Here is a 15,909-nt window from a genome sequence, read left to right as displayed (position 1 = left end):
TGGCCACATACACTGTGTATACAATAATCTAAGCTATTTGTACAATTGTGCAGAAGTTTATTTGTTGCTTGGCCATAGTGAGAGTCCTTCACTTAGGTTCCTAGAAAGACCTAGAAAAGCGCATTCAAACTGTTCCCTCTGCCAGCAACTTATGTGATGGTAATATTTAAGGAACTTTATTTTCTCAATGATTATCTCATCTAAATGTCCTAGACAAACCCTGATCAAGTTTTAAATTGACCTCTTTAATAACAAATGTTTACTAGAACTAAATCAGAGGGATAGCCATACAAAGTGGTACAAATGTGGTTAGCTTATTTACAAGTATTTGGTTTTACGTAAAAAAGTGAAGGAGCTGCCGTGATTCAGTGGTAAGTGTGACGGCACACTATCAGTAGTGTGAATCACAGAAGGACCATTGGTGGTATTAGGAAATGCATCCGGACACAATTGCTTCTGTTTCAAATCTCACGATCAAATGGCCACAAAGTATTCTGTACCAGGATATACCATTGGTAGTAGTGACCCCGAAATGGGAAAAGCCGAAAGAATAGGTTTTAAGTGAAAATTGTTCAGATAAGGGTATAGCCTCAAATGGGGCAAAACATAATCATTCGTTTTCATCAAATATTTAAATTTGAAGCGTGTAATCAACGTAAATGCATGTATTGATGTGTAAGACATTATTTTTACTTGTAACTACAATAATCAGATCTTTTCATACCATGCAGTTTCAATATCCATACTCTTATTACATAAACTGCTCAGAGATTACCCTGATTGGAGAAATCCTTGTGATAAAAATATTTTTTGGCGCATTCCTCAAGCAGGCCTCTACTTGGACTTTCTGAACAGGAGCGCCATAAGTGGTCACTTTATGTGATAAAAAAGTTTCTCCGCGGCTGTTCTCTAGTTTATAAGGGAACTTTGTTGCGATTAACACATCACTTAAAATCTCTTTTTAGCAGGCAATTTTACTCGACCGGAAACGCAGTATGTTTGAAGATATTAGCGATGTCGTAATTTCAACTTCAGAGAAAACTCGTTACGAATGACTGAGGCTTATAATAATTTTATTGGCATAATCTCAAAATAAATAATTTTGTAACTCAGGGCATATCTACAGATACAAGTTGAGAATTGTAATATTCTTGAAAAAAAAGTAAAAGCACTCAAGATGGCTTTCAATGAACTCAGTTGAAATGTTACAACTTAACTGACTGGAGAAAAACCTACCCGTTAGAGTAAAACCAATTGCATGTAGCTAACTCACAAAAACTAACTCGTTTTACTATAAATTCAAAATTGTTTCTTTAGAATACTTGTTTAATACTCGAGTTGAGTTTCACTGTCAAAGTGACTACGAAACATGAAAATCTTACTAGATTCATGGCTGCTGTGGTCTCATGACGTTAATTTAAATAGTGGCTTGCCCAAAGGGATAATTAAAACATCAAGTTTGCTTGTGAGAGGCTATTAAAAAACAACCAGTAGACCAACTCTGTAATGTGTTAAACAAAACTCTAAAAAGTAGAAAAATGACATGCTACAAGTCAGCCTTAGCTCTATTAATAGCACTCACACACAATCATTAAAAGTACGTAAGAAACACGGCACAATAAGTTTAAAAGCCGAGTCTACAAGTTAGCATTTAGCACTGAAAGGTATTGAACATTGGAACAAAATATTGATTAACTCAGAGAAAAGCTCTTCATGTAACTAAACTAGGTGAATGCCCAGCATTGAACGGGTAATAAAAAAGTTTTTGCACAAAAAATTTATTTTTAATCAGCATCTACAACATTTACCATTTTAACTATTAAAGGAAGTTGTTTGGTTCTTTTTGTGTGTGTTATAGGTTAATTATGCTTATGCTATATATCCATATATTTATAGCATTTTGGGGAAGTCTGGTTACTTAGTTTTTTCTAGTAGTTCAAGCGTGCTAGTAGAAGTGTGCGTATTTTAACCAATGGCACCAATCGCCATTAAAGACTGGTAGGAGTAATAGGTATGTGCACAGTTATTCCATAGTATGACAAGTAGGCTGTGTGGTGTAGTGGATAACACCCCTGTTTGCTGAACTAGAGTTTTTGACTCCATTTTCAGTGCAAAGCGGTTTTTTATCCCTAAAACTTCATTGCTATAACTGAACCTACAAACCTGACTGACAAAGAGATTGATATATAAATGAAGTTGTTTAAAGCGCCACAGGAATATATACAAATATAGTAAAAAAAAATATTAAGAAGAAAGTAAACTTTTAGTAATAGCGCTACAAATTGTCCTTATCGATGTTCACCAACGTACAGCAGCAACAATTTGCTATTAATTTTTTGTTTCGATTGAAACATCTTCAGAACGAACACTGAATTGCTCATAAATTTAATAATAGCACTCCCACGTCTGATGAGTGCATCGCACGAAAGAAATTTGTAGCGCTATTACTAAAAGATTACTTTCTTCTTAATATTTTATTCTATTATTTCATACTCCAATAATTATCTTTTAGGTTTGTAGTGTAGAGTTCTCTTTTTATATGCTTTTGCACCTGCTTTTAGTTACTATATATATATATATATATATATATATATATATATATATATATATATATATATATATATATATATATATATATATATATATATATATATATGATGAATATATATAATAAATGATATATATATCATTTATAATAGATGGATATATATCACTGTCTGACTCGAACCAAAAATATTAATAATTATAACCAATTTGGGGTATTCATGGTTGTACAGTTTGTAAATGGCGGTGCTACCAAACCTGTGATCTACATATACTAATCAGTCTCAAGTGTACCAACTGCGCATATTCAGTAAAGTTGGGAGCGGCTGAGCAATTGGTTGAATCAATCAACGAATTAAATCTGTTTAGAATAAAAGTAAATGATATAAAATACAACCACCTTGAGTAACTTACAACCGTATAGTACTACATAGTATAGGTAAATGAAGTATTGCAAATTATACGATAAAAAGAAAAAAAAGAATGAAATAATAGGAAAGCCTGTACGGCGTACAGGTCTGTTTATCGGCTTAATTCCCATCGAGTCTGTTTATTGGCTCACCCACGAGTCTGTTTATCGGCTCGCCCACGAGTCTGTTCATCAACTCATCGAGTTTGTGTGAACTGGCTCCCGAGTTGGGAGTTGTCTATCCTCGTCGATCAGAATTTACTTCAGACTAATGACTTAAAAAAACAATTCGTAAGCAATCATGGCTTAGAGATTGGTAGACAGAGAAAACCGACGTTTTAATCCAAACTAGACTACACAATTCTTTTTTCATGAAGTAAAAGGGAAACCTATATGTTTGATATGCAATAATTCAGTCGCTATAAACAAGGTAGCAAATATCAAATGGCATTACACTCAAAACCATCCTGACTATGATGGAAGATATCCTCTAGGGACAGCTAGGAGGCAGGAACAGCTTGATAGATTAACAAGGCAGGCTAATGGACAAATGGCTACGATGAGGGGAGCTACAAGCTTGCAACAAAGAGCAGCTACTGCTGGTTATGAAGTTTGTTATACAATTGCCAAAGCGATGGCTCCATACAGCCACATTGAACTGTTCAAAGAATGCATGGTTTCAGCCGTTCAAGCGCTCTACCCCGAAAAGCTAGATATTCAGCAAGCTGTTCAGTCAGTACCGCTATCTAGGAATACGTGTGCCCGACGGATAGAAGCTATTGCCAATCATGTGGCTGAAGGTGTCATATATAACTTGAACAGGTGTAAATCATTTTCAGTTGCAGTAGATGAGAGTACTGACATAAACGATGTTGCTCAGCTGAGTGTGTTTGTTCGGTATTATCTCAACAGCAAGTTTAGTGAGGACCTTGCAGCAGTTATTCCACTGACAGAACGTACGACTGGAGAAAATATATATCAGGCATTCAAGGCTTACATGGACTCCCATAAAGTGTCAACGCATAAGTTAATTTCTGTAGCAACAGATGGCGCCCCAGCTATGGTGGGTGTATATTCTGGTTTTGTTAATCGCCTGAAAGAAAACAATCCTCAGATGATTGCATTTCATTGTATCATACACGAAAGCATTCTCTGTGCACAACTGAAAGATGAATATGGAAGTCTTATGCTGGACATAATGAAACTAATAAACTTTCTCAGATCAAAATCATCTCTACAACACCGCCAGCTTAGAAAATTTTTGCAGGAGTCTGATTCTCAGTATGATGAATTGTTAGTACACAACAATGTCAGGTTAGTACCATACTGCTATCTTCGAATTATATTTGACATACTTATTTTCATTACATTATGATGAGGTGAAAATGCACAGCAAAGTTGTGAATATTGTCAATTATTTTTAATATACAATGTACTTTAATGTATATTTGCAGATGGCTGAGTAAGGGTAGAGCTTTGCAAAGAGTATGGACTGTAAGACAGCATATTGAGCAGTTTCTTAGTGAGATTGGAGGAGATGCAGCAGAACGATCTTTAGAGATTCTCAGATCGGAGCATTCACTGAGAGACATGGCTTTTCTGACAGACATTTTGGCTCATCTGAATGACCTAAATTTGAAATTGCAGGGTGAAGGTCGTAATGTGGTGAAACTCTGGCAGGCAGTAACATCTTTTAAAGACAAACTCCAATGCTTTTATGAGGACATACACAGTGATATGAACCACTTTCCAATCATCAGAGTATTTGTGAATGGTCGTGATGATGTCGTGGACCTTACAACAGCACGCGCTTTTCTCATTGATGTTTCTTCAGAGATGGAGCGTCGCTTTGCTGCCCTCGATAGTATCAATGGCATTATTGAGCTGGTTGCGTGCCCATTTCAGGCACATCAGCTTTGGAAAGCCCAAGTTGATAACTTTCCTCATGTTCAGAGAGGTGTGGCAGAATTAGAGCTGTGTGATTTAAAGGCAGATATATTGGCTAAAGCTCAATTTGCTGAGCAAACTATTGTAGGGTTCTGAACGCAACCTGCTGTCCAGGAGAAGTATCCTATGCTATGCAATATGGCAGTGCACTTACTTACTTTCTTTGGTACAACCTACTTGTGTGAATCAATGTTTTCAAAGCTGACATTTATAAAAAGTAGGTATCGGAGTGTACTGACAGAGAAACATACTCAACAGCTCTTAGCTGTAGCAGTAACCAAAGATAAACCAGATATTGCAGCAATAGCTGCAAAGCAAACTTGCTTTCATGTGTCTCATTAACATAACAGATACTTCTTCTGCACAGTAGATTTTGTTGAGAATAAACCTACATGTGTTATTATGTTACACCTAGTTACTTTCACGTTTACGTTCATGTATATATGTTTACTTACAAATTACTTAAAATACACATACATGTACATTTACATATATACAGCTGTATTCATGCCTGGCCCTCCTGATAAGGCCTGGTTACCTGTTTGGCCCTCCAACAAAAGTATTTGGGCACCCCTGCTGTACGCCAATACGCATGCCTGAACTGAGATTAGTATAAACCATGAATAGATGATAATGTCCTTAAGCTCAAAGGTCAAACTTTATTATTTATAGAAAAATAACTTGATAGAAAAATCTGATGCAATACATGAGCAAAGGAAATAGAGGAATGTTATTGAGTTTAAACTATTAAAATAAAGGTAATGAGAAGATGTACTGTAAAATATAAAACATGGAAATAAGTTATGATAGATTCTATTAGAGAATTCTCTGTAACCCAATGACATTCTGGTTAGAGATAATAGCATTCACCTAGGCAGCTAGGTCATCCTACCTTATTTTAGCATGCTCCTAGCATACTTGTACAGTGTACTTACGGCACGGGAAAAAAATAATTGTGGCCAAAATAAAATACAGATGTTGATTTTGTCCTTATGATTAGTATTGTAATAACTCCACAAATATCTCTATAGGAATATACTAATAATATGGTTATGAGCTGGATGTTTAACCTCAGCAAAAATGCCCAAAAGAGAAAATAATATAACAAGTTATGAGGAAAATTGTTACTTATGTAACTAAAGGTATTTACTTGAGCAAAATGTTACCTACAATGCAAGGCGATAAATCAGTGAACATTCACAGTGAATCAGTCACATATTGACGGTATATGGTATCTTCAATATAACAATACCGAGGATCAATACTGACGCCGATAGCGACGTTCTACCTTTGAACTCAAAGTTCATCACACAAGCGCTTTGTTTTTCCACATAGACAAAGCCCCTTTAGTTTTGATGGCCTTGACCTGTGCATTGAGCTCTTCAGCTTCTTCCTTTGTAACGGTGAATTCTGATTGGCTGGCAGCGGTTGGAAGTGGCTCTTCACCTGAAGGCTGACTGGCTGCGGGAGCAGTCATAGGAGGCAAGGTGTTGGATGCTCCTGCACCTGAAAGAAAGCACAACTCCTAGCCAATCATCAGATGACTTTTGACCACAGCAGTGGGCAGCTTGATTTTCATTCCTTTGAATTTCTACATACATTATGCGTGGTGTAAGTTGAACAAAATTGGTGGAGATGAGCGTTAGCTATCTGAGGTTTAATTTAATGCACAAGAAGTTGATTGCTTAGCAATTAGCAGTTAAAATATTGAGAATAGAGAAATCCTATTGCTGTGTACAGACTGTATATAAGGTTGTACACTCACTAACAGAATTATTACCTAGATTTATTCCGACCAACCGGTCGTAAGTCGATATAGTCGGAACTCAGACTGTATTCAATTATGTGTATGTTCAAGAACATACGATACAGAATGTAAATCCAGCTTAAATGTCTTTTGTTAGAAACCCAAAACACAAATTAACACAAACGGACAAAATAAATGGCTACAAATTAAAAACTGATATTTTTGGCTTAATTTTTGACTATTTAAAAAAAAAGTAAAAAATAAAAAACTACTCTTTGATTGTATAATCTACTTTCTTCATGCGTACAGTGTTTCCAGTTTCCTATTCGTGCCTACACGTTCAAATGACAACATTTACTGAATCTGCAGAATGTGGTAGTAAGTACGGATAGATGTAGCGCATGTCATAACTAATCAACTACAGCTTTGGAGGTAGTTTCCCTCTAGGTTAGTCTTATAACTGGATAACTATAGCTGCCAATTAATGAAAGCAAGCGAACTGTGAAGTGGTTACGACCTCTCTACATAACGACAGCATGTTTAAGAAAGATGTGCTAAAGCACATTATTTTCTATAAAATTATGCTCCTCCTAGAGCACTGGCTGTATTTTATAACAAACACTTTATTTAATTTCGTTTACTTTGTGTAAAATATGCAAGCATTCTCAAGGCAACTTACCAAATGCCTCAACACTCGTTTCGACCATGGTCTGTGATCTCTGCTTCATGGCTAAGGCCTCCTTTGTGAAAGCTCCTAGCTCTGTTTCCTTCTTCCCCTCCTTCTCTAACTTCTTTTGCATTTTCTCTTCTTGTACAAATCGATTTGCTTTCATCTTTATGTCTCTGTATTCCCTGTTTATGTTCAGGATTTCCCTACAACGCATTGATCCCTAAAGCAATGCCATTTGAAGATATTCTACATGACATTGATTTCTAGAACGCAGCTAGTGGAGTATTTCCATGCAATGCATTGATCTTTAATAGGGCAGCGCTATTTGAGGATTTCCATACAAAGCATTGATATCTATAGCAATGCTATTTGAAGATATCCTACCATGTATTGACCTCTGAAATACAGCTTGCGAAGGACTCCCCTAAAATACATTGAAATCTAGAGCAATGGTATGTGAGAACTTCCGCACAACGCATTGATCTCTAGTGTATAGCTATTTGAGGATTTTCCTACAGCAGATTGGTATCTAGGGCATTGTTTGTGGAAGATATTTTGCCATGCATTGATCTCTAGAGAAGCGTTAACTTTGCGCGCTGCACCAAGCTAGCAGAATAACGAAAGAAAATAAACAAGTTTCCACGCTCTTTTTCTGCAACGATTTAAAAGCACAATAAGGGTCGTCACATTTAATATTTAAAACAAACTCAAGTGAATTTCATGAAATCCCAGAATTCAAAATCTAACTTTGTCATTTACAATAATCTATAGATTACAATATGGTAGCCAGCGAATCCAAAGGCTAAGTGGTTTCCGATTTACCCAACCATAACAACAATTCAGGAAGTGAAGATATACCATCCTTTCTTGAGCATCTTCATTGAAAATTAAGTTTACAATTTTTTAACGGCAAATAATGATATAAACATAGACAATACTAATCAACATCCACAATTTATAAGTTATAGTCATTCTAAAAGAGTTACTCCGTTTATTGACCGATAACTTGGCAGGGCTTGCTAGTTGCTATTTAATTGGTTACTTACTTCAGGTCAATCTCTCCATCTCCATCTTTATCAAGCATGTCGAGTAGCTCATCTAGTTGTGACCTTGACAGAGGAGTGTTTATCTCCTGTAATGACATGCATGATCATAACCTGTTAGAAGGTTTGGCCACTAATTAATCTGAAAGACTGACCAATTGGCAGCTCTGTGACTTCAAAGTTACCGTGATTGAACACATGGTTACTAAACTAAGAAATTATAACTTTACTTTCATCTACATAAAGTTACACAAACCAAAAACTGTCCTGTATTTTTATACATCATGTTTATGTTGGGCTTTGCTTATTCTTAAAAAGTGGATAAAGCTTTAGAAGCATGTGCACTACAGATTTAGACAGTATTAACTTTCATTTGTTATCGGTTAACTGTTAAAGATGGACTCACACAAAATTTTAGTAGGTTTCATCTAAATGTATCAGTAGTTGTCTATCATTTGTGATTGTTTTCGATGTTTGAGGTGATCTGACTGCCAGGATGTTTTAGAATTAAAATCTACAAAACTTGATCACAGTTAAAACGCTCAAATCAAGCAAAAGTGCAACTATTATGTTTATAGTTGTAAAGAGACTGAGAGGTATAGAGACACGTAACACGGCAATTTGAACACAATTGCTGATATTAACTATTGCCACTATAACAACTAGTGACATCATTTTGTACATAATTTTCTTCTGAGCGTTTTAACCACGATCAAGTTTTATCAATTAATCTTGAAACATCCTGGCTGGAGCAAGTTGCGTTATGCTATCTGGTTATGTTGCGAAATTACGTGGATACAAATCGAAGTCACTGCTGGTAGTGATGAATGCAATGTATTTATTAGTCACCAATACCACCGTGAAATCTTTGCTGCTCCAGTAAATCGCATGAACAATATCATGTCGTAGGTAGGTATACAAAGTGAAATATGAAAGCCTACTTAGAAAAATGTAAAATGGGAAGTACAGCTTTATGTGGCTTAAAACCTACTGACAGCCCAGACAGAACAAACAACCGCCAAGAGGGAATATTGAGTCACTTTGGACCCCATTAGTGGACACAGGATTGCCCTACTTCCGCTGACCAATCACTGGTTACAGCACCGACATAACCCGCAAGCAGGCCTGCGAAACGGTTACGTAATAATGCACCATTTTCATGCTGAGCATGCTGACTTTTAATTACTAAAGTAAACAAATGAAGCTAGCTGGTGTAAGAAGGCTAGTGCAAGAATGTTACACTGGCAATCAGACCACCTCAAACATCAAAAACAGTCGCAAATAATAGTAGAATACCAACACTTTCTGATAAAATTTGCAAAAATTTTGTGCAAATTTACCTTTAATGTATAAAGCCTCTGGACCATGGAAACTAAATACATTACACATTATCAACATTATAAACTTCAACTAGACCAAAACAAACACAAATTACAAAAAGAAATAAACATGTACATGTAGGTGGTAAGCAGAGCGATTAGGATTTTACCTGCAGCCCTACAATGAACTCATCCCGAGTCAGCCCTCCACTCTGATCTTTATCAAATGTTCTAAAGAGATCAACCAGCCGAAGGTTCTGTTCCCCCATGAATATCAACAATATCTCCAGCGGATTCTTGTCAGCAAACCTGTAAATATTATCAAGTAATATCTGTGAGTGAACAATCCCTCGAAGATCGAATATGATGTCTGCTTAGTTTACTACAAACAGAGCACGTTTCTAAGAACACCTTTGTACACAAATGTTGTGCAAACAATGGCTCTATGATCTTGGCTGGACATGTCTGAGTTTAATTGACAAACAGCTTCGACAATTGGAGATTGGAGTTTAAAAGTACAATTTAAGTTGCAGAGTGCATTTTCGTCGCAATCTCTAAGCGTGACTTTGGACAGATGGCAAGGAAGACACGGCGCTTATTATTCAGAAATATTAAAAAATTAATTGATAGTAACAATAATAATAATACTATTATAATACTATTACAATAATATAAGAATAATAATATTATAATAATATTATAATAATAACAATAATGATATTATAATAATGATAATAATAAATAATAATAACAGAAATTTAAAAAGTAATGAGGGTGTGAAAGTAATCTTTCAAAAATAAAATATGATGCCTTCTTTACTAGCTGCCAGAAGAGGCTGCGTGGGTTGCACAAACAATAGCCCATGATCCTTCTTTACTAGCTGCCAGAAGAGGCTGCGTGGGTTGCACAAACAATAGCCCATGATCCTTCTTTACTAGCTGCCAGAAGAGGCTGCGTGGGTTGCACAAACAATAGCCCATGATCCTTCTTTACTAGCTGCCAGAAGAGGCTGCGTGGGTTGCACAAACAATAGCCCATGATCCTTCTTTACTAGCTGCCAGAAGAGGCTGCGTGGATTGCACAAACAATAGCCCATGATCCTTCTTTACTAGCTGCCAGAAGAGGCTGTGTGGGTTGCACAAACAATAGCCCATGATCCTTCTTTACTAGCTGCCAGAAGAGGCTGTGTGGGTTGCACAAACAATAGCCCGTGATCCTTCTTTACTAGCTGCCAGAAGAGGCTGTGTGGGTTGCACAAACAATAGCCCGTGATCTTTGCTGAACATGTTTGAGCTCAGTAGCATAGAAGCCTTGACAGCGCGAGACATGCCCGATTCTAGAGAACAATTTAAGATTGGATGCCATTCCTGTCACCACCAGTGACTTTTGTTGAGAATTGAACCCCGACCCGCTGTTTACAGGTCAGGTACTGTAGAACATTAAGAAACTTTCACTATATCATGAAGTGCCACAGCTGTGCAGGCAGAGCCTAAATGTAAGTAACAGCCACATCACATTTCTCGCTCAAAGCTACTACAGCAAAAACGATCTACACATGAGTAGAAAACTCCAAGCCGAATAAAACCAAAAACGTGAAGGCTTATTATTAATTTCAGAGTGTATAAGGTACTCACTGTTTTTGGGGTCAATCTTATTTGATTGCTAAAGCAAAAGACACTACTTTCAGGCCCTAGCATTTTTATACAGACTGCACAACAGTACAAAAGTAGATAACTCCCATAATTACCAAGATTGTGAGAGATAATGTTTTACAAACATAGGCTGAGCGAACATGGTATCTAACCTCATACTAACTATGTTTAGCCAGGCGAGGATGGCGTAAAAGTTACCTGTCAATTGTCCCCTCAATGTTTTTGCCTTGGGAGACAACTCCATAGGCCGCTTCAAATGGTTTCTCCGCATTCAGAGACTGAACCAGTTCCACAAACTCTTGGTGAACCATCAGACCCTATATGACACATCTCGTAAACATCATGTGATGCTGTACATCAGACCCTATATGACACATCTCGTAAACATCATGTCCTGTTGTACATCAGACCCTATATGACACATCTCGTAAACATCATGTCCTGTTGTACATCAGACCCTATATGACACATCTCACATATGTCATGTCATGTTGTAGATAAGACCATGTATGACACATTTCACAGACATCCTGACATCTAGATTCTGATTCGCCCAGCATGAAAAGCAAAAACTAAACATTTAAATTGATAACATTTAGTTACGGTAGATGAAGCTTCCATCGGATGTTTAGTGAATTGAAACAATGCCTTCCTACATTAAACTGTATTATTACCCTGGTAGTCTAGAATGCCGTAAGAGAATATCAGGTGTTCCGATGAAACACAGAGAATAAGAATGAGCAACTAATCTGATACGCTGCAAGGTAGACGATAAGACAAGGTCTGTGTCGGGCTGCTAAGCCGAATGTTTTTAGTTCGAATTCTGATCGACATAATCTTTTTCCCAACCTTCGACAGTGTCTTCGGACAGATGTACAGACGGACATGGATCCTATTATAGTAACAGCGTGTTCATGCAGAGCGATAACGCTAGACTTTCTCTACACAACTTTATCGCTAGCGAGATGCATTGCGATCGGTTGGTTTTTACCAGACTGCAATTTATGGCGGGTAATTATTTCTTATCAATGTTCATCAACGTACAGCAGCGACAATTTGCTATTAAATTTTTGTTACGATTGAAACATCTTCAGAACGAACCCTGAATTGTTTATAAATTTAATAATAGCACTCCCAGTCCTGTACACCTTAACAAACAAAAATTACTAAAAATTCGAGTTGAAAACCAACATTGGAGTCAATCGTTGCGCAGGTTGACCATCTTGAGAACGGTAAATATTTAATACATTAAATATGAAAAACCACTACAAAATGGAATATGTATAAAAATCGTAAAAATATTACAGTTAAAAATACAATAATTGTTTTTTCTTATGTCTTGTTGTAGTGTAGGCAGTGTACAACCCGTGAAAGTGAGATAGGTTTAATAATAAATGCGGAAGTTGTTTACGTTGTTGCCTAGATGGCGCCATATTGACTTACCTAAATTTATTAACAACTTCGAAGAAACTAATGATATGGAATTTTATTGGCAGTTTGTGAGTGTGCCCATTATATCGTTTGCTAGTGAAACGCTCAAGTGTGTTTGTTCACACGCCAGCGATATCTCCGCCCTCCTCATGACGCTCACAATAAAATCGCCTAGTGTGTTTGGACCTTAAAGACCAGTACTCTGGCAGTCCCATGGACTGTGAGAGATCATCAGGCATGCCATGGGAGATTGTCAGGAATGCCAATAAAGCTGAGAGAATAACTGGTCGCACAATTATTCCGACAAGGCAGAAGGTGAATTGCTAGAGTGTCGGTTTACCAAGCTGAATTTCGTGAGTTCAAATCCTCTACGAAGCAATTTTTTCTCTAAACATCTAAATGTGGCTCTTGTTATAGTAAAGACTAGCAGTAAGGTCGAAGATGCCTCTAGGTTCTTTCATTATCAATCAGATAGGCAGCAGGTGGGTGTTTAGGAGGCTGATTCCCAGGAACTAGATGCAGTTTTGAAACCGAAAATTTTAGCAATCTGGCAGAAAGCATGGAGCATATGCCTATGAAGTTTGGGTAAAGTCGGCTAAAATAATGTAGAAACATACTGTGTTAATAAGGACAAACAGACACACAATGACATAGAAGTTACCTATTATTACAGATTAGTATGGAGTCTTAGCATGAACCGTTCCAAGCTAATGGTGCATTTATCTGTTCAGTGATACTTACAGTTAAGTCGAGAGAATAGACTGCAGATCGCTCATTTTCAGCTATAGTTTTGAGGATCTCCTGTGCCCCATCATACATGATAGGGTTACCAAAGAGCTGCAATGTGCAGACAATTCTCACCTCATATTAAAATCATCAATAAAAGCTCATGAACTGAATGCTACAATGTTTAAACGGTCATTACATCTAAACATCTACACGTAAGCTAGGGCTTATACATGCCACAAATACCATAAATGTATGAATATGACATTAAGAAAGGAGAGCAGGTGTCCAATTCCCACCACATGGAGTTTTAACAAGGAGCAGGAATTTCTCAATTTTCAGAGTCAATCGGAACCGATGCTCCCCGTGATTGGTAAAAATCAGCCAAATAGAAACTAATCAACTAAAAATAAAGTCGCCTTTTCATTATGGGTAACCGGAAGCAGTTTTCTTTTTTTCTTAAGTTCATTAGACAATTTTGAGATTAGAGAACACTAAGAGACTTGCTGAAGGGTGTCACAAGCACTTCGCATTTTTACATTTCACAAAATGTAACAGGAAAACAGGAAGACAGCGGCAACTGCTATCACAATGATGCTGGGGAGGAATCACACGAGCTCAAAATATGAGAGAGAAAAAGTTGTCAATACAATATTTTATTTATTTACTATTTTTAATCATTTTATTTATTTTTCATAAATATTTTTGACCTCATGAAGCGCTGAAATCATAAAATGTAAACCAGGAAGTAACGAGAGATTGCTGTGTTTATGAGCAGGTATTCAGTTACCACCGTATGGAGTTCTAGCAAGGTAGTTAGCAGCTACCTTATTATAGTAAATAAATATTTTTGCTTTACTTTATTTTAGACATGCAACATTTTTTTTCGTTGCAGCGTAAATCTTGCTGCCTAAAAAGATTGAAAAAAATTGATTTAATTTAACATTAATGGTGTGTGCTAACCTTAGAGGTTTACTTGCAACAAAATTCACATTACAGTTATTTGGTATCAAAAGATTCACCATGTCTTTCTCTGCTGTGTTGTAGGTGCAAAATATATGCAAATGTGATTAAAAGCTCTAAAACAAACGGTTAATCGCTGCCATCACAAAACCGCCATAGATTAGAATCTCTTTCCAAAACGGCTCAAATGGGACATAGATGAATGAGATGGCTTTTGTTTACACTCTCATGCAACCTCATTCGTCAAAATATTTTCACAAATATACTTCACTCAATAAAACCATGTATATTGTTTTTACGCGTCTATTTCATCATCATTGTAATGTTGTCGCTTTCAGCACTGATATCTTATAACCTACCGTGAAAATTCGTTTAATTTTTTAAGCTTAGCTCGAAGGAGTACATATCATTGTCTGATAAACATGACGAGCCTGTTGGTCACCTGTGGTAATCAAAAAATGCTGCAGAAATTATTCGCGCTGTTTGGCAGGAATATAGGTCACATGATCAGATTACGGTTAGACGATTAGACCAAGCCGAAACAAAACTGTAAAGTAGCGAGCATCTATATTTGATACAGGGTCTTCGGTGAAACCCGAAGTGTTTGTCATAAACTAGTGCTACGAGAAGTTTTATATTGAGCTTTTTATTGGCCTTTCAATTCACGTGAGAACATCACGTGTCAAAACAATAACTAAATGGAATGACTACGTCAGAGAAATAAACTGATTCCGATCTATGGCAGTTTCGTGATGGCTGCGACTAACTGTTCGTTTCTGAGCTTTTAAGAGCTTGACGTCACATTTTCACATATTTTGCACCTAGAACACAGCAGAGTAAGACATGGTGAATCTTTTGATGCCAAATAACTGTAATGTGAATTTTGTTGCAAGTAAACCTTTAACATAAAATTACCGTAATCATCAACCCTACACCAAGTGGAAGTGATAAGAGAAAAGTTGTCAATACAAACCAATAATAACGCAGTTACCGGGCAGTCATTAAATTAAGAATGTCAATTTAGTTTTTCTTTTTTGAAAGGCCAAAGGTGTTAGTTTGAGATCTTGGAACCAATTATGCTATTTACATGTATTTTACGGTTCATACAATGTAAAACCTCTATAACATAAACACTCTCGAAATAGATTATTCATGCTGTAGGAGCGTCTACTGTATTGTGCAGCTACCTTGATAGTCTTCAGAGTGCAGTTGATTTTGAAGTAGCGCGCAAAGTCAGCTGCAGCAGCGTTAGAAATTCTATTGAAGCTGAGATCCAAGTGTTCAAGATACTTGTTGAGAGTAAGCGCTATACCGATAGCTCGGGTACCCTCAGATGCAAATCCATTCATTGAAAGATTCAAAGTCTTCAGTCCAAGATTTCCCTATAAAACGTAATCTTGGTTTTAAGGCTAATGGTATACTTGTGAGTATTTGGTGCAGTCTCCATGATTCAACTGC

The 15,909-nt window shown here is 36.7% G+C and overlaps 2 protein-coding genes across 2 annotated transcripts; one reads left to right on the top strand and one right to left on the bottom strand.

Moving 5' to 3' along the window:
* The first annotated feature begins 3,587 nt into the window (after window positions 1-3,587).
* LOC137397511 (zinc finger BED domain-containing protein 5-like) lies at window positions 3,588-4,996 on the top strand. The gene is made up of 2 exons (XM_068083803.1): window positions 3,588-4,267; window positions 4,408-4,996. Exons 1-2 carry the CDS (start codon window positions 3,588-3,590, stop codon window positions 4,994-4,996), a joined length of 1,269 nt encoding a protein of 422 aa, XP_067939904.1.
* Window positions 4,997-6,201: 1,205 nt separating this feature from the next.
* Window positions 6,202-11,642, bottom strand: LOC137397510 (uncharacterized). The gene is made up of 5 exons (XM_068083802.1): window positions 11,530-11,642; window positions 9,850-9,988; window positions 8,364-8,449; window positions 7,327-7,520; window positions 6,202-6,406 (listed from the first exon to the last, which is right to left on the bottom strand). Exons 1-5 carry the CDS (start codon window positions 11,640-11,642, stop codon window positions 6,207-6,209), a joined length of 732 nt encoding a protein of 243 aa, XP_067939903.1. The 3' UTR covers window positions 6,202-6,206.
* Between the last annotated feature and the right edge of the window lie 4,267 nt (window positions 11,643-15,909).

Source organism: Watersipora subatra, chromosome 5 (assembly GCF_963576615.1).
Source record: "Watersipora subatra chromosome 5, tzWatSuba1.1, whole genome shotgun sequence".
Lineage (NCBI taxonomy): Eukaryota > Metazoa > Bryozoa > Gymnolaemata > Cheilostomatida > Watersiporidae > Watersipora > Watersipora subatra.
This window is presented reverse-complemented; position numbering and strand designations above follow the sequence as displayed.